Consider the following 27,327-nt stretch of genomic DNA (forward strand, 5'->3'; position numbering starts at 1 on the left):
AAATATAGAATCTGCACCGTTTATATCGGTATGTTGCTAGAGTTGATACATAAATCTCTGTGGCACTTTTACAAATTAAGAATTCATAAACCTCTTTCATAACAAAATAGCGTTATTGTTGATGCAGCGGCCATTAATATTATTAATACGGCTTCACGACGCGAGAACCATAAACTTGAACAAACGAGAGAGGCGGGATACTTTTTACCGCCCGAGCTCCCATAAAAACTCGAGCCCTATATTAGCTCGATTCTTTGTCACCCCTTTTGAGCAACCCTAAATACTAGTGCCACCGTCTTTGTCTAACAATAACCATTACCTATCCGTTAAACTGCACCTAGAATGGCCAGCATAAAACTACCCGAGATGAAACGAGATGGAATAAAATATAATATTATGCACTAGTACAGAGGACAGAGAAAGCACAACACATAGTAATAGGCATCGGGTATATATTGCGTAGTACGCGCGAAAGAGAAGCGGGGATCCCTAGTGCGGAAGCGAGACGGGTAGAAAAATTAACAATCAGAGGGGAGAGGAACTGAGCTTCTTCAAGCGGGGTGGTTAGTTCGCATTTGACCGCCGCGTTGGAAGTGTGTCTCGTCAATAAATGATTGGAGCACACGATTGAAGTTGTGTACTAATTATTTTCTTCAGTGTATTTCGGTTCTAATTATTTATGTTTTAGTTGCATTTGTGTAAGACATTATTGAAGATTCTTTTTTTAAAACATGTCTTTTGGAAAACGAAAAAAACTTTGAGGTTATCAGTTTAATTCCAAACGGACTTACAAACTAATACGATTTTCAGTTGCTGAAGAGTAAGCTTTATTATGTTAAGGTTATCATTTGGATTTATGTGTTGTTTATGATACGAATTAACTTTTGGTTGGATTTGCACTGTTAGAAGAATTACCAAAGAAAATGTGTGCCAAAATGTTATTAAGTTTATCGCTTTTTTCGGTTATGTTATCTTGGATGGGCATACTAGCTGAAGAGGAAGTTTCATCACCATTAAGAGTAGCGCAATGCCGGGCAACGTGTTTGCAAAAGGTTAGTTATTTAAATATTAAACAATCAATAAAATTCTATCAAATATCAGATTCACTAAATAGTCAAACACCAATGATTACGCTGCAGCGTGTGCTTATCTATCCCTTTTCAGTTTTAATGGATTAAAAAGTTTCCACGGAAAACTTATTGCAATAAAAATAACCAAAGATAATGTATAACAAAATTTTATTACCTTAAAACATATCTTAGATTTCATGAAAAAGAAGTTGGATTCCAAATTAGAATTTTGTGAAAGAATAGACTAAGAGACGGTTTTATTTTATCAGCCGCGCTCGAGGTTCGTATTGTAATTCTTTTTGTATGATATCTAAAATGAAATCTAAATGATGATTATAAATAATAGCACGATATTGCAATATCACATCAAGAATATTGTATTGAGTGTTGCAATCAATCACGCTAGGCTATCAGTGCACTTCTCCCGACGGACTCGCTGACTACGTAATTCAATGCAGTAAATTACGCTCTTGATATATTGCGGAATTCAAATTGATTTGATAATATTCAATACTGTATGTACCACACACCACAATACATAGCTAAGTATTAACTTAATTATAAAAGAGGTGCAATGCATACACTTTCTCCCAACTGTTTGGTTGTATAGGTAAAAATTACTGTAAGTGACCATACTTTGGAAGAGTTTTTAGCTATGTATGTACTTAGGTAAATCAAAGTTAGTAGATTTTTTGTTTTAAAAACAATTTACATGATAGATTTAGCCATATGAAACAAAGTAATTTACAGGTAAAAGGATTTGTTTATTTAATATGGACGCTGTTGAGTTTATTTGGGAGCACTCCTAAGTTAAAATGATCTCCTATAGGCTTATAAAATGCCTGAATATCAAGTGGATATCAATCTCAAATCCTAGTTAAGTAGTTTGGAGAAAATCATTTTAATTTGTTAAGTTATTATAACAAACGCCCATGCTCACACTTGATTTTTTTATGTGGGAAATATTCAACTTTTCATATTAGAATATATTTCCATTTTTTTTTAATTTCTGTAGGGGCACTGAGTATTTTATTATGTGAGTACTGAATGCTATGAGCCATCAGTCTTGACTTTGTATTGATCGTTCAGATGAGGGATACTCGAGTTGATAAAGGAGAAAAAAACGTCACCATCATAAAGTTTTTACTTTTGTCTTCACGTCTTAAGATAACAAAATTTTGTTATTTGCACTAGGCATCAATATTTATAATTTTCTTTCAAACATTATTGATAATACTTCAAAGTTATATTTTAGGTATCCATACACAAAAGATAACCAACGAGACCCGTCTACCAGTTGGAAAATTTCGAAATAGTGTACTTTACAATTGCCGCTATAACTCACAATAAAAACAGAGATAGCCTGTTCCAAAATGGCTGCGATACAAATTAATTATAATTTACCAAAAAAACTTAAAAAAGCTATCTTTCTAACATTGGTGTTTATCTTGAACGATGTTGACGATACAACCCTCAATTGACCGGTGATTTGAACATAAAATAGCATAGTATTTTTTTTTTCACAATATAATATTGGAACAAACACTATTCGACAGGTATACCATTAATCCATTCACAATCGACTTCTCAAAGGAAGTGCAATTAACCAAGAAATGTTTATCAGTTGAAGGATAACTAGGATTTATATTAGTTCCACGATTATGTTTATCTCGACTGGTTTCGGTATTTATTTGAACGATCCAGAACAGGTTGAATATTATCTGTGCAGCTATGCGCCTGCAAATTGTAATCCGCGAAACGGTACTCAAAATACTGATGTAACAATCCTGGCTAGAAACACATTAATATTTTTATCTTACTTATTATGTAGCCCATAAATCGTGTAGTATGAACTATTTAGGAAAACAACGGGCAAATTTCGGATAGACAACAAACAAATCGTTCACAAAAGTATAAAACGTTAAGTGCAGATTGTACGTTTCAGTCAAAGATTGTGAACATCCACATTTCACTTGAAGATCAATTTAAAAAATACATAATTTATAAGTCTTCAGAGCACAGATGATTAGCTAACATTAAATGAACCTAATAGAGATCCCTTGAAAGAAAAAATTACACTAAAGATTAATGCAACAGGACAAAAGTGTACGGTTCTTCTGATTCTTAGTGATCACCGCCGACCATATTCTCTAGCAACACACAAGAAAATTAAAAAATAGCATACTGTATATTAATGCACATGAAATACTTTATGCTCAGAAACAATGAGAGCTAGACGACAAACAAAAGACTGTTCACCTCATTGACGAAATAATTCAAGAAAAGGTTCGAACAAAAATAAAACAGTAGATTGGTCCTTAAAGTCAGGAGTTCGATTTCAATGGGACATAAAGTATCGGCTATCGAGTCGGCTAGCGTTCAAAGTAAATTAGTCGTTGTATTGAAAATTCCCTCTAAATTGCGCTTTTCTGAACTTGAGTTATGGTTGAGCTTGAACCGACGTTATTACTGTCAAATCGTTCTATATATTTAGGGAAATAAACGTTACCAAAATATTCTAATAATACATGTATTACTCTACTCTAATTTGTAGATATTGCAAATTTTTAATTGAAAATCTCAAGTAGTCAGACCAAAACATACTTTTGTAAAAGAACAAAAAAATTTTTAATTTATTACGCGTGGCGGCTTTTTCAATCGCCAAAATTGCTGTTGTCTCTGATTATGATATCTTTAATCAACCCACTCATAGAAGGATGACTAAGTATATATAATTTAATGAAAATATAAAAGAAGACGAAAAATAAATTTTCGTTCAACGATATATGCAAAAAATAAAGAAGTTCACTATGCAACGGTAATATATTTTTCTGTACTCTCTCATCAAAATATTTTAATAACATTCAAATAAATACTTATTTTTTTGTTTATTTAAAAAGTTGTAAATTGATAATCATTCAGAATTGTCAGTACGTACAACTACTTTTGAATATTATCATTAACTAATCAGTGAAAAATATTTATTATTAAAACATTTGGAATTAAGACTGCATAACAACCAAAGGCTTACAAAGGCTGTGAATTATAATATTTACTAAAAGTAGATATCTATGCATTCCTTTTTAGACGTAATCCAACCAAATGAAATAGACACGCCTCAGTGGTTCCATCACAGCTTTCGTTAAAGCTAAAATATAGACTGCAGCCGTTTTGTATAATATAATGTCTATCAGCATCCGGAGCCAGACATTTGAAACTCAAAAGCCGGAATATTTTAATAATTTGGCACAAAATTTGCTACCTGCTTTTTTGTAGCGACCTTTATTATCGATGTTTACCAATCTTTTAGCATTGTGACTTCACAAAAGGCTCCATATCATGCACGTTTCAAAAATTGACATCTGTTGATTATCCGTATTCCTAATCACAGTTGGATTTTTTGTGTACTAAGGCCTAACCTTTAGTGGCCTTTTTTCGTCTACCTGCTGAGTTGTAACACAATAGGTTGCCATTAGTTTTTTACTCTGTTTGTGAAGGGATGTGCGTGAGGTATCCAAGGGCGGAAGGATACAAATTAGTCGCAGGCTCTATTGTTCACGTCATGATCCACGACATAGCTCTAACGACTAAGTGTATCATAGTGATTGCTTGATTGTAGTCATTACTTCACGAAAACAGTTCGACTATAGGTACTTATTTGTTTTTTAAATTATTGTCAAGAATTTGGATTATGAACATAAACCTATAAAATGAGTAAATATTGTGCTAAATCGTATTTAGAAATATGATTCAACATCAGGTCTCGTGCTATTTTGGACTAAAGATGAAAAGTGTGTGTGAATATTATATTTTGAATGATTGTTGCTAAATTGTGCAAAAATTGGGAAACTGATTTAATTGAAATATAAAATGCAGCTCACATTAAGTACCTATTATTTTTACAAATTTTGATTTTTCAGCGATATAATTCATCGTTTGCTAAATTTCATCAAAATCGTTGCAGCCAGTTTCGTGATGTACGTAAATAATTATTGCGATAGAATAACACATTATGGGTTATATTTGAGTTCTTAATTCCATCTCATTTTATTTCAACAAATAAGACGTCATGACTCCACTTCATTTATATTCTCTCGTATACATACGCCTTGTTGACAATAAATCAATAACTACCCATTTCCATGCAGCATGTCTTTGGACGATATTCAAAATTCTCAAACAAAAGAAACGAGTTTGTCGTCATGCACTGTCGTCAGTAACGATTTTTTGTAAGTCGGTCCTATTCAAATACGTTTTGTTTTTTTTAAGCATTTCAATACTTAGAACGCGTTTCTAACATGCGCGATGAATTTTAAAAAGTATCCTTACGTATGATAAAGATTGTGTTCTGTTTACTTTTGTATGATTATCGTGTTGCTTACATTTTAAAGAATTCAATTTGTTAATTGAAGAATGTTGTAGATAAAAATTATTCATATTGACTGAAGTATTCTTGATAATATGAATCTTACATTAGGATAAATCTTGTGATTTACCATATATATAATATTATGATTAGCAATTCTTATACCTAACAAATGAGGGACTTACACAAAGGTGGTATACTATACGGTGACAGTTTTGGAATTGTTTGCTATCTTGGTATTTCTTAATACATATTTGTTCTTATAGCAGCAATACTAATGTACATATATACAGACACTTTTCTACCTTCGTTACAAAGGATAGGATCACATGCAAAATCTAGAAAAACTAATTACCGTTTTTTATTGATTGTATGGGTTATAATTAAAGCGATTACGTTTTTAAGCGAATATTAATACTGTATTCTTTTCAAATGAAGGATCGTCTATCGTAAAAAATGCTAATAAAGCCTCCCAGATCGCAATACACGGCACTGATTAGAAATTTAGGAGCGTTCCGCGATCCCTTACGGTCCCTTTTCAAAGTCACTGACTCTCAACCATTATTATTTTATCGTTTCACTAAACACGAACAAAATTCTGTTCCAAGTGAAACCGAATAAAAAAGACGAGGATATGCGTCCTCCGGGCGTATAAAAACGAGAAAGTCCAAACCGAAATGACCTGAAGTTTTTGTCCACGATTTGTTTTCGTTTTTGTTACGTTTGAATTCATTTGTAAGGAGCAAGTGATGTTGCTCAGAGAATAAACTATTACGGTGACTCCGCTGTCCGCCTGTCTGTCCTTCAATCTGTCAGCGGGATGAATCTCCAAACCCGCAGTAGCAAGAAAGTTCAATTTTTATCACAGTGACTTGTAATCAGTGTGGTATAATAAAAAACCAATACCTATGTTAAATTCGAAATTGGTGGGAATAAATATTAAAAAAAAATTACAAAAGTATTAGGTATTATTTTATTGTGTTATATATAAGTTATTGGCTTTCACCCTAATACACCCTTGGCTTTCTTCTAGCAGACGTTTGAAATACTGTTATATGCAAAAGTCAAAGTTCTCCAAATCATAATCTGTGTTTTGTTAGTTATTTTGTAGCCATTTATTAGAATCTTTCTCGCTTAGCCTAAAGGACATCTGTTTGGGATATGGGATAAATATTTCTTAATTATTTGCTTGTTCAGCTGTTATATGTATGACCTATAAATGGTCTGATTGTATATTAAATTTTAATTTATTTTTTAGAATTTCATAATGAGTGGTTTTCTTTTTTCAAAACAGCATCTGCGTAAAAAGCAATTCTTTGCCATGTCCTTTTCTACTTGGTGAAATTCTATGATCTATTTATGTTTAGAATGGACCGGAAACTGAGCCGACATCGATGGGATTACTTAAGTGAAAAAGAACGATTGAAAGGCCGACAGGTATTAGGGTCGACGAGTTATGTTGCCGCTTCGGATTAATTTGTACTTAACTTTTATTTGAACTTAACTATAATCCCTTCATTACTTTATAACAAGTAAAATTTTCGTCTTGTTCAATATAAGAAGTAATTTATAATTAACATGAAAGTTGGAGTGATTAAAATTTTGTCGGTTTCAATTTTAGTAGAAGTACTTAGAAGTTAGTGATGATTTAACAAATTTTTTAGAGTAGTGTTACTGATAATACCAAGCAATTGATTTATGGAGTTGAAGAAGAATTCTTGAAGACGTTTACAGGCTCTCTATAAATAATATAATATATGAGTCTCACACACGGAGCAATCCTAGAGATAACTTTTGTCCGCTCGACAAGAACGCAAATTAAAATCATTATATTTCAGAAGTCCGAAATAATTTAAAGCGAAGAGGCATGGTTATAGCTTTGATTGCATCTAAATATAGAGACTAAAAAGGTCTAAATGCGAATGAATCGTATGAAATATAATTAGTTCCTATAAGAAAAAATTTTTTTACATCATATATTTTTTTTTGGGTGACAAGAGTAACATAAACTGTTGGGATTTTTGCTTGTCTTTCAATAAGGTTAGAAATTGTACCAGCCTCTATATAAACAAATTACAGCCGTAAATCAGACCCCATACTCCTTCCTTGCAATAAAAAAATTAAAATGTTTTTATCACTTATACTATGTGTGCCTAAACGACTGCTTCAGAAATAATGGCCATATTGGAGTTTTCTCATCACAACTCGATTACCTATTTAGATAATATAAACAAGCTGTTAAAATTATTTATGTCAAAATTTCAACAAAAAACACAACCAAATTACGAGACGTAGAGACATAATTTAAAAAAATGAATTGCGATATGAAAGAGGAATCCAGCAGTCGTGACAGAGACGGACGCTAGCATTTTCCACAAAAATATAAAAATCACACCGGAAGCAACGGAGAAAGGCACCTCGCAACGTGTCATAAAAATATGCTCGTTCATAATTTATGAAAAAGGTAAATGTGAGAGGTTTCGTTTCGTGCTATGGTTACCTCGAGATCGGAGGGCGCTGGCTTATCAGGCATTCGTAATAGAGACGTGGAGAACAGACGATTAATGATTCATGACCCCTCGTAGTGCAGTGTCATCAATATAATTCTGTTTGTAGCCCGCGTTACGGCCACCCTCGCCTTCGCCCTGCTCATACATAAATAAATACGACACGTCGTCTTCTCTGATTACATCGCACCGAACTAGTGAGAAATAGTCGACTCGGATACTGTGTACGTCTTTTGTTCAATATTCCCAAGACGCCGAATGAATAGTTAACAGTGTGTGCTCGGCGCCCATGTTTACGGTTTCGAATTTCCCTTGAAGATCGAAGATAACCCAGGTGATAGGATTTATTTGTCTCGTGGTAATAAGCTGACGTTACAATCAACTTAGGCGCGAAGAGATTACTAGCCGATGTGTATCGATAACCGGTCCCTTAGCAGAATATTAAACGCAGCTGTGCCTCTTGGTTTCTTCATAGGATGTTATTATTCAATACATATCCTGAATACGTTTCAATAAATGGCAGCTAACAGCGTTTTAACAGGTCGGCGCTATGTGACAGCAAAAGAAACACATCGTTACTGGGAATTACACGACGTAGCGTTTGTAAAACATGATGTAGTGAATATTGTCACGCAATTCGGCTATAAAGCTCGCATAGTGGCACAAACCACTGATAGACAAGATATTTGATGCTATCACATACTACTAAATTTTGTCTTAATGTCTCCTACTTGGTTACTGTATAAATAATAATAATTAAAATATGAAACTAGATAAAAAGGTAGGTAAATCATAAGAAAAGAATTCACTGCACGCATTACACCGCATTGCACTGCATTACAACTATATAATTTTATATAGGTCTTAAAACCAAGGCTTCTTACTTTTAGTATCATTTTTTCTAGAGGAGACAGATAAACGTGTAAATAATAACTATTGGTCACCTGAGATGTGATCACCGCGACACATAGTCTTTTGTAACATCTGAAAAATCACAAGACCTTGCTGATCGTAAAAAGCGTCGAATAAAAAAAACAAAAAAAAACAACGGTATGAATTGAACTGAGCACATGGCGGTGAGAGTCAACAGTTCTATTTATTGCATCATCGATGCGTAAAATGAGTATAATGATGTTGTCAGTAGGTCTGATATTCTCAAATCGTATTGTACAAAAAAACATTTTTTATATTAAAGTATCGCTTTTGATGTGAAGCAGCTTAAAATAAGCTCGGATTCCAATACAATCGCACTTGGTCCACAGGTTTTTGATAAGTCACCTAATTATCTGTAGGAAACACGCTGATATGATTTATTGTTTGTTGGCGTGTTTGTAATAATGTTTCGAGAACGATTTTAACTCTTTGTTGTGAAAGTTTTGCATAAAATACACTTTACATCACAATAATAACTATCATAAGATTGGATTTTTAAGGCTACGTCGTAAATCCACATTATTTTAAAATGGACTTAAAAAACTCGTTATAATTTTTAAGCAATTATGAATCTTAAAATTTAAAAAAAAATAGTATCTCTCTGAAATATAATTTGAAAATCCAACCAATTACTTATCTTCTATACCTTGATTGTATTCCATCTAATATACTTACATATTTGTGTGTATATTGCCAATGTATCCCATATCGGCTTTTCGCATCGTAAAAACACAGATAAAAAATGATTGTCTTGATAAGGCCTGTAACGAATTACTTGTCATTCGTCTTTTATGTTCAGGAACACAAAATGGAGAGATTAAACATGTTCGAAAAGGCAACGTGTACAAAATCAGCTTAGATAATTAATAAATGCCTTGTAAAGTTGTTTCTTCTTACATACAGTGTGGAATTTATTTACACTTGGATGTAGCTTTAAGTTAGGAAGGCTGTTGATAAATGACGTGTCTGCTACTGGTACAGGGATTTGCTTTTAATCCCTCTCAAACCATTGTGTCGTTGTCCAATTTTTGACATAACCGTTTTCTTAACAGAACTGACACCTACATATTTCGTACCCCGCGCAGCATACAAAATTAATGATAGGCCGCTATCTCTGACTATTGATCAAGTTTACTATCAAACTGCATGTCGTAAAGATCAACTTAAGTAGATCCGTTTTGAAAATTAATAGAGGTCCGGTCTTTATCGTTTTTTCTGTCATTTGTCTTGAGATAAAAAATTTATTTTTTAAATAACAGATAGGAGCAATTACCAAATATACTAAACACTTATACAAACTTATCAAAGCTTATATACGTATCTTCTGGTTTTGCATGAGAACGTGGTGATCAAGAAAGGCGGTGGTGATTATTGTTATTAACGTAGGACTACAAATATAATAATTCTAATAAATCAATATCAACTTATTACCTGCATAAGATATTGATTCTAATTTCGAGTATCTGTTAAAAAAAATGGCAGTATTTACTGATATTTTACCAACTTCTTCCAAGTGAATTTAAACACAACATTTTCTGAAGCTTAAACAAAATTAATATATTTTTGTATAATAATTTTAATTGTTCATTAAGTCTGTAAATATATTACGATATTATCCTGTGAAATCCTAATTTAATAATTGTCTAGATTGGTTAGTTAGTTATACGGTCATAAACTGATAGAAGTACTCATTAGAACTACCATCCATAATATCCGCTGTGTAAATCAGTAACTTTGACCCTCAAAACGTTGAACTTTTCATTTTAGTTAAATCATAAACCAAGCTTAATTAGAAATACAAGATTTTCATATTGAGTTATGCACGTATAACAACAGCTTTGATATTCCGTTCATAAATAGAAGCCGAACACGATAACCGAAGAATTATAAATGAAATGTGATTGGTACGACTAATAGCTGTTTATAAGAGAGGTAATTTTGATTATACAGTATTTTAATCCCTTGGTAAACTGTTTAAAGTTCCGTTGAAATAGATTGGGATTCGATTAAGTCTATAATAGCGTCTAAGGCTTGAAGCATGCGATGAAATTGAGATAGTTTTAATAGTTAGTCGTAAATTTTGTTTCCGGACTTTGGCAACCGATCGTCCGTGTTCTATAGCACCAATAGAGCCTTTGTTCTTTTACAGAATAGGTACGCTTTTGCGTATTATAAAATCGCTTGAGGTTGTTTGGCATTGTAATAGTATTTTTACTGAATTCGTTTAAATTATATTTGTTAATCTGCAGTGGACTGTATGTTTGTCATGCTTTTTTATATAAAAAGGGGCAAACGGGTACAAAACTCACGTGTTTCAAAGTAAAAACCAATAGCTATGAACATCCGTAACGCTAGGTCTATAAGCAAAGAACTATAAGTGTGTTGCCGGCCTTTAAGAGTAATACCTACCTACACAAATGAAAAATTTTCGCACTGTGCGGCATTTTGTGCCCAAAACGTTGAATTTGCAGTTTTGGTGAAATTGGCAGTTTGGAAGAAAATCCTTTTCACCTACTAAGTTGTTTTAAATTTTGATTTTGATGTCAATCACTAGCAGTTATACTTTAGGCTTAAATATTTTTCATATTAAAGAATATTCCTCCGTTTCAGTGAAAAACACAATACAATGACACTTTTAATGCTATTTATGAAGCCTATAACTTTAAAACTAGTTTTATAATATCTCACTGCGTCGGATCATCAAAATTGAAGATTATGTTTGGATAAAAATACGTTTTTACTTTTCAAATGAACACGTGGCTGATATACCTTTTAAGGTGGGAAGTATTCTCCAACCTTGGAAGTCTGTAAGATGGGTGGAAATACTGCAGCCGATAGTTGATTCTCCAAGATAAGCGCTGATAAGACTCGCTTAGTCATCTTCTCTGTAGTCTCGTCCAAATAGAGTACCTTCTAAGAATATTCTTAACAAACCCTCTAAGAAGAGTCCTTGTATGTCTCGGAACTAAGCTTTTCTTAGTGCTGTTTGGTCAGTCCTAAGTTATATTTTTTAGAACATTTCCTGTCCAATGGGAGTTCTGTTTGCACCTTTCCTATCTAGCGAGTCAGCATTGACTCCAGTGTCCTGGCACCAAAACCACGCTAGGTTTCCTTAATGCACTCACCAAAGAGATGAATGCCAGTACATACACAGTTTTTAATAGCTTTACAGTTAAACATTTGGAAGTAAAAATTAAAAGAAATTAACATCTTGACTGTTGCTTCTCAATATATTCTTGATAATATAATGTATGTACATAGGCACATAAGTGAATTTGCTAGAAACTGTCATAACCATAACTTGTCTTTTGAGGGGCGATGTATATGCTTTTATAACAAGATCCCAGAAAATGTTCAAAACAAAAATATTACGTTATTCAAAAGACTTATTGTTTAAAAACGTTTGTGTGGTAAAGGTTCCTATAACATAAATGGCTTTCTTAATGATACTACAGATTGTGAATGGAGCGACTGCCCTCAGGCTATTTAATAGCCTGAGGGCATTAAGAAGTTAAATTGTACCATATTACTTTGTAAACATATTTTTTGATGAAAGAAAAAGCCCGCTAAGTTTGTTGCGTCCATTCTTCTCAGGTCTGAGACAATTTGAAATGGGTGGTAATTTTTCGACTTTCAATAAGTGATGTCACATCCTATTTTGAATAAAAATATTTGAATTTGAATAGGTCTACTAGATCACAGCATATCAAGTCTAAAACAATATTAAAACACACAGAGATTATAATAAGTATGCATAAAAACTTGCTACAAAATGTCGTTATATATATAATATTAGGAGCCATAGTTAAAATTACTCAGTTTTATCTAGTTTCCTATAAAAACTAAATGTAATAAGCCGTTCCAATGTAAAATAAAGAGCCAATTTTAGCTTCATTATGATTTGTCAAGGTACATTACTGCCGTAAACTATGGGAAATTTGAGTTGAGTGTTCACGCTTTGCTAGTCTCGTTTTAAACAAAGACCGGTAGGAGGTATGATGGGAGGGGCTAACTACATTCTGCGTGTACGCATAATGAAGATGTGCACTAAAGGGGTGGGTTTAAACAACCAATGGAGTTGTATGATTTTCTCATTAGAAAAATTATAATTGCCTTATGTACATTTATTATTACTTCCTTTCAACATTGCTTAAGTATTAACTTGTGTTTATGTTCAGGGTTTTATTTATTAGAATGTTAGGAGCACTACTAAGCACCTTTCGGTGGAAGGCTCCTTTGCATTGGAAGTCTAATGGGTATCATAGAGACATCTTGTGCCACAAAAATTTAATTTCTGTCTTTCTAGCTTTAAAATGCTATTATGAACTCAGAGCGATACTGCAATATAATGGGGATCACCTTTATGTATGGTCTCCTGAGTTCAAATCATAAAAAAATTGCAACTGATGTATTGTTACTTATTTACCTTCATGCCAATTTTGGAGGCCAAGTGTCTATCGTGAGCGATACGTATACTTTCTTACAATTAAAAATTTTCTTTATGCACGCTTTCCGCCATATTTGCCTGTTGCTAATCAGCTAACAATATTTTAGTAAATTGTTTACTTGGTCCTCAATTAAAAGTCAACCTAGACTTACTTTATCTTGATTTATTATTCGAAATACTGATGCAATTAATTTTTGCTTATCAAATTATTTTCCACTGATTCGCTCAATGTGTTCAAACAAAACATATAACACTAATATTCATGCTTACGATCACTTTTCGAACCAGCCTAGTTAGAAGATTTACAAAAATAATTACTACAATACTTCAGGCGAATAAGGCGAGTGTTCCCAGTACCAGCTTCTTCCATTTGACCGCGTGCAACGAAGAGCGGCTCGAATCATCGACGATCAAGTCAACTTCGATCGGCTCTCTGCATCTTCTACCGAATTTATCACGGGGAGTGCTCGGAGGAGTTTTTCTGGTTGATACCATCAACCGGATATTACGTAAAAATGTTAAATTGACTCGCATCATATTGACGTCTGGTATTCCACCGCGCGTTTTGTAAGATATTTCTTGCCTCACGCAGCCTCTTTTAAAAATCAATTACCGGCTGCTGTTTTCCCAAACCCATACGACTTTGGGACCTTCAAGGTTAGAGCAAAGGCAGCGCATGTCTTGACCCCTCTTATTGCATAGTTCCATGGGCAGTTCCCACATTTGAGCGCCTTGCCAGTTTGTCACCTCTGAATATATAAAAAAACTTAAGGTAACTTCTATAACTGCAACTGAATTTGGACTTTGCTAATGCTAATCTTAATAACTAATTTATATAAACAAATATTTGTCCGTCTTCTCGAAATAATCGCTTGTTTTATTTTAAAAACCAAAGGTGTCAAATTTATTGTCACTGAAATACTATCCGTTCTGTGCCGCCCCAAATCTTTTTATCTCAGCATTAATCTTTAAAAGCTATAAAAACGAATCTTCGATCTTAACAAATATTTTGTACAAAATTGATGGAGGGACTGTCATTTATCTCGAGCTCGGATCTTAAGGCCATCAAAATTCCTAGAGGTGTCGATACAAGGGGAAAGTATGTCCTTATTTAATAAATGTTTTAGTGTAGACTCCCCTTATCACGTTTTGATTATCTAGAATTGACAATTTGATTTTAAATTACTGTAATTTTTTTTTTATTGTATTGACACACTTTTTACACAAATTATCTTGCCCCAAGTCAAGCATATATAGCCTGTGTTATGGGTTACAAGACAATGATATATTTAATACAATATACTTCCTTAAACATACATAAATACATTAAAACATCCATGACTCGGAAACAACCATTCATATTCATCATATAAATGCTTGCACCTACCGGGATTCGTACCCGGGACCTCTAGCTTAGTAGGTAAGATCGCTAACCACTCGGCTATACAGGTCGTCAAATTGAATTAGACATGTCTTATTTTTTTTTATTTACAACAAATACAAATCTTACATCATGAAAAATGATCCATAAATAATTAGAAGAAATAGTAAAAAATATTTTTTTTATGTTTTTTCTACAATAAAATATGTAATTTGTAGGTGTTACAGGACAGTTTAAAAATTACCGATGCACCACTTTAGCACAATTAAGACTTTATCTACTTTTTTATGAAAATAAGGGAGGAGACGATCAGGACGTTCAGCTGGTGGTAATTGATACGCCCTACCCATTACAATGCAGTGCCGCTCAGGATTCTTAAAAAACTCAAAAATTCTGAGCGGTACTACAATTACGCTCCTTACCTTGAGACATAAGATGTTAAGTCTCATTTGCCCAGTAATTTCATTAGCTACGGCGCCCTTCAGACCGAAACACAGTAATGTTTACACATTACTGATTTACGGCAGAAATAGGCGCCGTTGTGGTACACATAATCTAGCCGGCATCCAGTGCAAAGGCGGCTCCTACTGGCACCAACATGCATGTTGCGTGAAAATGGCCGTGGGTTCGAACCCTCTTTCTTTTGACCCTGAAGGTTTCAGGTCAACCACGCTGGCCCGGTGCCAATGGTGAACTTCATACGACACAGCCGTTCTGCACAGTTGTGTGAAGGAAACATCATATAACAAAAAATTCTGCACGAAGCATTGAATACAAAACTGGTATAAACTGGTGTAATACTAGTAATAAAAAAACTAAAATCAGCAATACCCAAATGTCTAACGCCACACGAGTCCGTCTTAAAAAACGAGTTTTAAAGAAGATCTTCAAACACTAAAAGAATATTTTTCGTGTATTTAACACACAAGACCTTTTCTTACATGATTTTTTACATGGCTTTCGCCTATTATAAGGCGCCTATTTCTACCGTGAAGCAGTAATGTGTAAACATTACTGTGTTTCGGCCTGAAGAGCTCCGTAGCTAGTGAAATTACTGGTCAAATGAGACTTAACATCTTATGTCTCAAGGTGACGAGCGCAATTGTGGTGCCGCTCAGAATATTTGGGGTTTTCAAAATCCTTAGGGCACTGCACTTAAATGGACAGGGCGTATCAAATACCATCAGCTGAACGTCCTTCTCGTGTAGTACCTTATTTTCATAAAAAAAGACTTAAATTATTCCGTGTTAAAACTACAAAAGACAGCTTATTCATTTACAACTTACGTTTTTAATGAAATTTAAAAACTAATTACATACTAATTTAAATTCAATACAAGATATAACTTATTATAAATTATAAGAGGGCAAAGTATCAATTTGAACATCATGAATTTAAATTTCGTAAACACATGCGCTACGAATGCTTTGAATTTCAAATGGGATCGTTTGTACAACGTGACTTGTGGTGCAATAGTTTTTATAAGGTCTCCGCCTTCCTAGAATTTCTAATATTAACTCGAGTGTACGGCACTACTGGATTCACTTTAAGTGTGAATGATGCTTGTAAGCCGCGTGGGCTGCAACACTCCGGGTATCACCAAAAACACGAAACCCCGTTGTTTTAGAGGAAAAATAATGGAATGCGCGCATTTGGGAGGGAATTTTATTGGTTTTAAGTGTCGTTCTTAAATGAAAGCTAATGTTGAATAATAAAACTTTTAAATAAACATCATTTATAGTTGAATTTGTATTAAGTGTAATTCAAATTGTGATTAATAATTTCATATGGTTATAAATTTTCATGGGATTAAATTACTTCCCTAATAGTGTAACGATAATTTAGTATAAATTCAAATTAAGAATTCGATTATCTATTTTTGAGTACTTAATTAATGACCCAAAATAGTAGGTCTTAGTGGGACTTCTGGGATTAATTACACAAATAAAAAAATCATCTCAAGTAAATTTACTAATATGCAAATAATTGGGGTTGAGCAGGTTATCAACCTGTAAAGTGAATCCTGTAGATGAAGCCACAACAATGAGAGTTGAACAAAGCATACAAGATTTTATGAACGGTACGTCACTCGAACGGCTGGCTCGGTTGGTAAGAACGCGAGGGGTCGCGGGTTCGAGTCCCGCATCGTTCATAAAGTGGCACAAAAGTCGGTTTATCCTCTTAAATTTTTCAATCTAAAAGGTGTAAAAAGTGATCATTTTAATTACTTTTGCTAATAACAAGAGTATAATGGAATAACAAGAGATTTGCCATCCTTTAGTAGCTTCAAAGTACTTTAGTATGCATCCATGTGATATTAATCCTGCTTAGGTGTTGCAACATTATATTTTAATTTTCGTCGTCAGCGAGATATCGCTTACGCAACAATTAACTTAGTTTTTTTTCTTAACATAATAGCCTATCAGTAATCTATAAACTACTTAGTAAACATCTTATGTGTCACAGGCACGAGTACAATAATTGCGAAGCGACGTTCAGAAATTTTAGTTTTTTAAGAATCCTGACGGCACTCCATCCTAATGTGCAGAGCGTATTATTTACTATAAGTTAAACATCTTCCACGTCTCGTCACTTTTTCTTTTATAAAAAAAATGTATTATTAGTTTCTTCTTATGTTGCTGCAAGCCAGATAATATATTCCCGCCAAAATTGGTAGGTGCAGGTATTTCTTTGATAGAGACACTGACAAGAAATTATTAATTTGTACTCGAAGAATAATTCTTTAGTAAAACGCTGTTACTTTGATAAAATCAAAAATTACTACTTCAAAAAAATAAATGAACAGTAAATTTTCAGATAACTTCTAGGTACTCTACAAATACTTAAATCTCTCTTAAAATATCAGAAATCGTTTGATGTATACATCACTAATTTTGTAACCAAATTGTGACCGAAATTGTTGCCATCAACGATAATGCCTAATTTTAAAGTTTCGAATCATCTGAGTAAACAAGAACGATTGCTGACAGCAAAGTTGTGACAAAAATACTTATAGGGTGCAATAGGGTTGTCACTTAGAAATTCTCGGAATATTTATGCTATTTTTATTTTGACATAAAGGTTTATTTAAGTTAATTATACTTTTAGAGTATCTATCAACAGTCAGATTTATTCGTACCTACAACTTTTGGGCTGTAAAATAGTATACAGATTAATATTTAATTAAATGAGTATCAAAATATACTATTTAACTGTCGCTTTTTACGTCAAATATGCTAAAAATTGAAAATTGCAATGGCTCTAGACGAAACTAAGACCTTCTAAGTAAAAATTTATGAAATTCTTACATGCTCTTCCTTCTTACATGCTGAATTGAATTATTAACGAAAACGATTAAAATCTTATACTATAGTATGTAATTATAATATTTAAAAAAAAACCGAATGAATTTAACTAAACACTTTCCCTACATCAATGTTTTACATAAAGATCCCAACTTACTTAACTTATATTATTGTTATTGATATGGGTATTTTTGGTATAACAAAATAATATATCTTAATTTTAAGTTTAATTTAAATACATAGTGACAACCCTAGCCTGTGAGTATTCCGTGATTCTTCTCGCGTTCAAGACGCAGTTGTCATGGCCAATAACACAAATTCAATGTTACGTGCATTTGGCCACGCCACTCAACATGAAAACTATTTTAGAAGCTCTGTGTTGATTATAACATAGTTAAAGCTTAAAATCCTGTAATCGTTTATATTTTATATCTTGTTATTAAGATATATTATAGTAGATACAACAACAATAATTTGTAAGTAAGAGTTCTTAATCTTCTCTCTTTTTAATTTATAAGTTTGTAAGGCAACGTATGAAAACAAGCCAGGCTTATTATTTTAATGTCAAAGTCAAAAGTCAAATTCAAAAATATTTTATTGACATAAAATCAAAAGATTGCTCGTCAACGTCAATCACAAAAAAAAAGAGTGCATGGCAAGCTACGTCTTACACTTGTGATATGTATGTGTGATGACGGCAAGATTATGGGTACCACAACGGCACCTATTTCTGCCGTGCAGAAGTAATGTGTAAACATTACTGTGTTTCGATCTGAAGGGCGCGGTAGCTAGTGAAATTACTGGGAAATTGAGGCTTAACACTTACTTATGTCTCAAGGTGACGAGTGCAATTGTAGTGCCGTTCAGAATTTTTGAATTTTACGGGAATACTGAGCAGCACTGTATTGTAATGGCCAGTGCGTATTAATTACCAGCAGCTGAACGTCCTACTCGTCTCGTCCCTTATTATCATAAAAAAGTCACTTACTTTATCTGTAAGCGTGTTGCTGAAAACAGAGGTTAACAGTTTGCCACAATTTTTTTAGATATGTTCACAGTTATCAGTCTTTCAAGACGTATAAATTATCTAAGTTATCTCCAATCCCGGAGTCGATCAAATTTGTATTTTATCCATCGAAAAAAAAACATTTTAGACTAAGACAACTTTTATTTATGTCAATCGCTATACAGAAGATCAATAGAGTAAACATTTTAAAACAAGTCATTAACTTAAATCCTCAATCGTTTTTGTGAACGATATAATACAGAACGAGGCTACGTTTAAGAAATCATAACTGTCAAGATTGGTATCACTTTGTGTTTTTCCGTTTCGAAATGTTTGGAAAACAACATCAACCAACAGTTTCATGGCTCTCATAAAATCGCAAAGGTTGTCTTTTAAAGTTTCCAATTTACGGTGCTGTAAACCGGAAATCCACATATAGAAAGTATAAAACTTTAAATTAGTTCTTCGGAGCGCCTTAAACACACAAAAACTTTCGTAATACTAATATAACAATCAAATACAACAAATTAATTATAACGAAAGCATCTAGAAGATAAAGCTGTTAATTTTCAATAGATATACTGTTCTTTTATATTCTCGTAAACTTTACAATCATTCCTCTATGGTTTCATAATTAAAGCAATAATTCATTCATTTGATTACTATTTAGTTATTTACACGGTCGATGTTTTTATTAACTGTGTTCAGATATTTTAACGAAGTTGATACACCTATAATGAAAGCGGTACATCCCGATGCATTTTTGTACAAGAGAGAGACAATTTAAGTCAGCATCGTAAATTTTATTGAAATGTCGCAACAACGATCGCCGCCCGAGATGTCGACTCTGTTGGGATGAATTTATGCGTAATTCGTAAACAAATTGACGTCTTGGTATACAGTCTTTGAGGGAGAGGACCGCTTGATCATTTGACACGTTTTCTTGACGTCTCCTTTAATATTTACAAACGAATTGTCTCTCTTGATATTTTGTTTACTTTGTAACAAATCTTTTGGTGGTTAAGTCCTAGGGGTTGAAGGTTTTTTTTTATGGATAAGGATGATAAACGAGCGTACGGGTCACCCCAATTGCAATGTTGCAATACCAGAGGAATCACAGGAGTTTTGCCGGCATTTAAGGAAGATGTACGCGCTTTTTTTGAAGGTACCCAACATCGCACAAGAAAAATCCACAGCTTTGTCGCACGTGGAAGAAAGGTACTTGAAAACCGCACTGTGGAGGACCGCAATACATCCAAATGGTAGGAATAAAGGTGTTTTAAATATTATAAAGTGTTAAGCAATAGCGAGTTTTGCGTCAATATTGTAATTTGAAAATAGAACAACTATCATTGCATTCATAATGTGTGTGATCACCAAGTTACATTTCAATCACCAAGCCAAACATACACCAAAACTGATTTATATTTCGAATACGTTATTTAAGCGATTTGTGATAATAATCATTTTATTCCAAATTCGAAATGCCTCAGAAAGCGAATCCAGCTACGGTGCATTGTGTACAAATTCGTTTATTCCGAGTGATATACCGCAAGCGATTTCCCGTATCATTCGGTGACGAAGGCGACACCTCAATGCGCATTCAACTTGTAGGGTCTCTTAAGTCGTAAAAATATCATGTTACATTAGCAGCAAATGAAATTTTATCAAGCAATGACTTGCAGTTCACCTTCAAACAATAATTGAACTATTCGTTATTATTAGGTTCGTCTGAGAACCTACCGTAGGTATATTATGTCTAATTATATTATTTATAAACACTATATTAACCTCAAAGATATATCATCATCATCATGTGAAAATGTGATATGATCCAGTGAAGATATATAGATATGAAGATATAGCTTGTTTAGAACTAGAGCAACTTCTATACAAGCTATCTCAATTAGTTGTTCTCTAGATAGGTAAACAATATCTCTTCTATTTTTACATTTTAATCTTTTACGCCAATGTTCTGTAATATATGCGCTTTATTTTACTTATGGGAACTCTAAAAATAAGCAACCTACTGAATTATTTATCTAGAATGATTCATCAATGTAGTCTAAGCTACAGACAGGAGTTACAAATTTGAAATAATCTACAAAGATTCCTCTATTACCATTAGTTTACAAAATTGCGACTTTGCTAACTTGGTTGCCACCACCAAGGGATTTTTTGTAAGGGGATAAAATATGATATTTTACTTGTAAGAGGATGAAATATTTAATATACGTTCAAAAAAATCGTCGCCTTTTTGCTCTTAATGGTGATTTTCATTATTATAACAATAGAAATAAGGGATTGCTTGTAATTAATTCTAGTAGGCTTCGTAAGATAATAGCTTTAAGAGTAAATGTATACACTTTTATAATAAAGTCCCAGCCACTGTTCAGGCATTATCTATAAAACTGCTGAATATCTATGTGATCGGACAGCCTGGGAATAGATTATGATTATTTTATAGCAAAGCAATGACAGTACAATATTGTATATTTTATTAAAAAGAGCGCAAAAAAAGAATCCTGGGAGGGTTTCTTGCGCCTCTTCTCCATCAGAGCGCCATTTGTTTCCGAAGCGGTAGTAGTATCTAGTATTTGAAGGAATGATATAAATTTTGAGAAAATAAATGCCTTTTATGCCTTTTAATGGACGTTTGTATCGAACTACGTCATTTTCAAAATTAAGATGACGAAATTTTATATACACATAGGTACTTCTGATTAGAAAAAAAAAATAACAAGTATAAGCGCGGTTATTACTATTTAACCACTAAGTTGTTGTAGTAGGTTAAAAGTTTATATGGGCAGTCCGTCAATTTTGAAATAATAGTTAAGCTGTAGTAAATTCGGTTTTAATAGTTGAGTATATTTAATTTAATCTTCTTACATTTCAGCGAAAACATTTCTAATTATTGAATAATAAAATCTCGCGTTTTCATACATTACAGTTATTAAATACTAAAGCTTAGTTCTGTAATTAATGCAAGCATACAAGCCTTTTTTAAAGATTCTTATCTGTAGAATAATTATTTTTGTAAGTAGCCAGCATCGGCGTCCATTTCTAATGTAGGTTTTATAAATCTCGCTTAGCAACAGCCAGTGTTTCTTGTTAATTAAGGCTTGCTAGCCAATATTTATGGTCGGCAATGGTCACAACAATAATACGTCTTTAACAGTGCATTTCCTTTCCGAGTCGCTCCGTACCTTATCTGATATTTCTACTGTCTCTGTGCTTATTACTAGAAGAAAGCGGCATTAAATAGGTTAGTAAATATATATCAGATGTTTGAAAGCTTAGGTACTTGGCTTTTGATAGCATCATAAAAATTTAGCCTGTGTTATTTAAAAATATCTTTAAATTTGACTTAAATAAGATACTCAAATATTTTTATTCAAAACTAGCTGACCCAGCAAACGTTGTATTGCCATATATAGTGATAAGAAAAAATCAATATTATTAAATTAAAGTTTGTTTTTTTCTTCTGAGAAAGTTAGATAGATATAAAGATTCTAATTATGTAGTTATTCATTTTAAACTATTATTTCAATTTGATTTCTGAATGACGGGGGGCACATCGGAGTTAAAACCAATTTTTTTTTTATTTAATTCCGAGCATTTTCATATTTATTTACCTTTTAAACCATCTCTGGACCTCCACAAAAGATTCAAGACCAAAATTAGCCAAATCGGTCCAGCCGTTCTCGAGTTTTAGCGAGACTAACGAGCAGCAATTCATTTATATATATATAGATTTTTAATTATTTTATTCATTAAAGTCAAAGAAATGACACTTGAACGTCAGCAGTTTCCTATACATTTTTTATATATAAGAGTTGGCAATCGCGTACGAACTTACGAGCTTTGCAACCGTGCGTAACTAGTTATGTATATATGTATATGCTATACACATACAATGACTTTCTATATATATTACACATACGCCTCCAATGGTTTCTACTGCGCCCGTCTCTGTGCTACTACGTCGCAATCTATTAATTTTAAACCACTGGGAGGCACCTTTGCACAGGATGCTAGATTATAGGTACCACAACGGCGCCTATTTCTGCCGAAAAGCAGTTATGTGGAAACATTATTGTGTTTTGGTCTGTAGAACAACTCTTATGTCTCATCTTATGTCTCAAGGCGACGAGCGCAATTGTAGTGCCTCTCAGAATGTTTGGGTTTTTCAAGAATCTTGAGCGGCACTGCATTCTAATGGGCAGGGAGTATCAATTACCATCAGCTGAACGTCTTCCTCATCTCTTTCTTTATTTTCACTAAAAAATGAATGAATATAATCAGCCCTTAAATCTATCCCTTGTTAACATCCGAAGTTACTTCAATGCGGTACATCTGTTTGAAGAACGCTACACATGCCAAGCTTAACAGATTCAACAATAGTCTTTGTGAATTAAGGTTAGCATTCGACCGCATCACACATTGTATCCCTTACTATACAATCGTTTTGCATTCCGCCATCTGTGTTTGCTCATTGTCTGCTTAAATTAAAAAATATTTTATCAGCCATTTTCGCCCACAGTTTATGTGACTTCGACTTTGGAATGAGTATTGTTATCCAGGGCGACGTTCGCGAACCGCAGCATAAATTATTTGAGCGTTTTATTTTAATTAAGGTCTTAAATTCAGGATTTCATGCGAGCGTGCTTGTTTAGGTATAAATACGTATAGTTCATGATTTATGCTTTTTAATCTGGAACTATCTCGATGAATAAATGAATGTAATGAGAATGAATATGATCTGTGAAATGTGTGATCCGGAAATATTTTTAAAATGTATTTTTGAAGTATGAACTTTGATTTTTTTGTTTTTACCAGTGGGAGTGACCTTTGCAGTATGTATTATGGGTACCACAACGGCGCCTATTTCTGCCGTGAAGCAGTTATGTGTAAGCATTACTGTGTTTCCGTCTGAAGGGCGCCGTAGGTAGTGAAATAACTGGGCAAATAAAACTTGACATCTTATGTCGCAAGGTGACGAGCGCAGTTGTAATGCCGTCAGAATTGTTGGGTTTTTCAATAATCTTTGCATTGTAATGGCAGCGATTATCATCAGCTAAAAGTCCTGCTCGTCTTGTCCCTTATTTTCAATAAAATAAAATTTCACTGACAAAAATTATGTAAACAAATGTGAAATTGAAAGGTTTCACTTGGAATATTAGTAGCAAAATTTTGATTTGTTGATGTGTGCGTTGCGAAGTGGATTACTAGTTTTATATTCAAAATATTAACCTCCTTATTCATAATGGTCCGCTAACTTAAAACAGCCGCTAAGGAGTGTTTTTTCGCATTCTTACTTAGGTCAATAGAAAAAGACAGAGTGAGAATAAGCAATGCTTTAAGTGAGCGGACTATTATGAATTAGGGCGTTAGGAGCTAACTCCAAGACTTGCTGACTGTTTACTGCTTGTGAATCGAAATTGTTAACAGTAACAATTGATTTGCTATCCTTTTCTTTCCTGCTGCATCTCCGTAAGAGATTTTCTTCTCACTCGCTCGCTTCGTTCCGTTTGCGTTTTTCATTGAAAGAGATTGAACTATCAGGCTATGTAATGTTGGTTTGGTTAAAGGCGGAGAATTGTGGAATGAATTAAAATCTCCCAAGTCTTATACTTTGACGTTAAGTGTTTTTTTCTTAGATACTTTATTAATGAATTAATAACCGCAAATTTTATCATTCCTTATGTTATATAATATGCATCAAGGCTCAGATCTCCCATGCCTATGACTGACATAAAAATCTTCTTCTTCGGCGTTACACTCTTGTCAGAGTGGTCGTGGTCGTCACGTCGAGGTTAGTGGCCTGTTTCACACAGTCTCTGGAGTGGACAGTCTCTGTTCGATGCCGAGCTCCCGAAGAATGGACTCATTGGTTCGGAATTCGGTCCACGATATACCGAGCATTCTTCTCCAGCACCACATCTCAAGAGCATTGATCTTTTTCTTCTCACTTTCTCGTAGGGTCCATGTCTCAGCAGCGTAGAGGAATATGGGGAATAAACAAAAATACTTAAGTACTTATTTGTTGATTTATTCCGAGGCTACCGGCTAAAACAAATTTATTATTTGTCTCGTGCCAGATTTTGGCGAGACAACACGTCCTGAGGATGCCTCGTGTAGAGGGGAAAGACGTGTACACAAAAACACAAGCACGAGACGAGCAGGACGTTCAGCTGATGGAAATTGATACGCCCTACCCATTACAATACAGTGCCGCTCAGGATTTTTGAAAAACCCAAAAATTCTGAGCAACACTACAACTGCGTTCGTCACCTTGAGACATAAGATGTTAAGTCTCATTTGCCCAGTCATTTCACTAACTACGGCGCCCTACATACCAAAACACAGTAATGTTTACACATTACTGCTACACGGCAGAAATAGGCGCCTTGCCTTGTTGCTTAGATTTGTACATTTGTTTATATTGGTTTTATATACCAGCAATTGGTATTTAAAATTATGTTAATATCGATTATTGGAATGAAATTGTATTTGAGCTCACAATATAAATGTCAAGTCACGTGCACCAACGTCGGCACTCGGCATGATGCACGCATACAGTGCGTGCCGTGCTTACAAATTTATTACATTTACCCGAATAACTCTATATTTACTTCACAATTGTCATGATTTTACACTGGAAACTTCAAAAGATATAAAACTGACATAAATGGAGAACCATGGAAAGTGGGTATTTAAGTGTGGAATTGGTTGTGTCCGAATAAGTTATATTTTTATAAATATACTAGTGGACCCGATAGACGTTGTCCTGTACACACGTCGTAAATTAAAAAAATCGGTCCAGCCGTTAGGAGGAGTTCACTAATATACACAATATAAGCAGGAGAATTATATTATATGAAAGGAATTGAGAATCTAAACCAATCTCAAATTCACTAGAACACACAAAAAAATCATCAAAATCGGTCCAGCCGTTAAGGTAGTCCAATTGTGAATCTAAACCATTCTCGAAACCACCTGAAGACACACAGAAAGTTTCATTAAAATCGATCCTGCCATTTAGGAGGAGTTCAGTTACAACAGACGCACAAATGAAATATATATATTACTTGCTGACCCAGCAAACGTTGGATTGCCGATATTAAAATCGCGATAAAAAAGTAACTGTTGATCGTAGATGGGTGAAAATTTGAAGTTGTATGTATTTTTTAATGCTGACCATAATCAAACAAATTTAAAAAAAAAATTGGCGTGGACCACCCTTAACATTTAGGGGGATGAAAATCGGATGTTGTCCGATTCTCAGACCTACCCAATATGCAATCAAAATTTCGTGAGAGAATCGGTCAAGCAGTTTCGAAGGAGTTTAACTACAAACACCGCGACATGAGAATTTTATATATTAGAAGATTTGCTTCCGACTTCATATGTATGGCTCGAATAAAGCGCTTACTCAGGACCTCTTCAAAAGTTCAAGATGCAATGCGAACGTTGATAATAAATTTTATCAACGTCGGTCGTTTCCTTGATTGCAATAGGAATTGAATTATTGATCCTTTATATTTTACACAATCAATTTAGAAGAAAACTCTGATTCAAATTCCGATATTCAAATGGAATACAAAGTTGAGCATAAAATTATCTCACAGTTTATTTACTAATTATATTTCAGTTTTTTATGTTGATAATTTCTGCTTTATGACAATCTGTAGTAGTAACTATAAGCCATTATTCTACATGATTGAGTGATGCTACGTGTTGAAACATTTCTCAATTATTAAGTATTTTCTTCCATCACTTCTTCTTCTCACTGTCTAATCAAAATACTTATGTATTGTTAATTAGTGTGCTCATTAGCACAAACCATTTTTTTAAGTTTCATAATGAATTTTTAATATTAGCTTAGTTGAAAAAATTATAATTTTAGTTACAATAATAGGTAGTAGTACTTTCGTTTTTTCTCATAAACACATAAAGTGATACAAAATCTTCAAATATTGTTAGCCAATAAAATAAGATCTTTGCAACTACATTGCTCTCTTGTGAACTCTATTTCCATCCCTCCCCCTGTCTTCCTAAGGTGTGCTCCAGCGGTTTTTGTCAGACTGTATTACATTTACACCGTGTCTTCATCAGTTGGTGGCATGTTTCCATGGGTCCCTTTTTCAATTTAAAGTCTTTTTTTTAATAAATTTTTCTAATTATAAATATATGCACAGTTGGTACTTAAATTTTACATCTCGCCAAACTGTTGCAACAGTTTGTTGGCGAGTTTACGCTCTTAGACAATATTATACTATTGTGCATCTATAATAAATTATACCTAATTT

General features: G+C 33.6%; 1 protein-coding gene across 1 annotated transcript in view; it reads left to right on the forward strand.

Moving 5' to 3' along the window:
* Positions 1-579: 579 nt before the first annotated feature.
* LOC126968069 (uncharacterized) overlaps positions 580-27,327 on the forward strand; it is a 63,043-nt gene continuing 36,295 nt past the window's right edge. The window contains exon 1 of the mRNA XM_050812878.1: positions 580-1,052. Coding sequence (XP_050668835.1) covers positions 924-1,052 — 129 coding nt within the window. The 5' untranslated portion in view covers positions 580-923. The remainder of the gene's footprint in view (positions 1,053-27,327) is intronic.

Source organism: Leptidea sinapis, chromosome 14 (genome assembly GCF_905404315.1).
Source record: "Leptidea sinapis chromosome 14, ilLepSina1.1, whole genome shotgun sequence".
NCBI lineage: Eukaryota > Metazoa > Arthropoda > Insecta > Lepidoptera > Pieridae > Leptidea > Leptidea sinapis.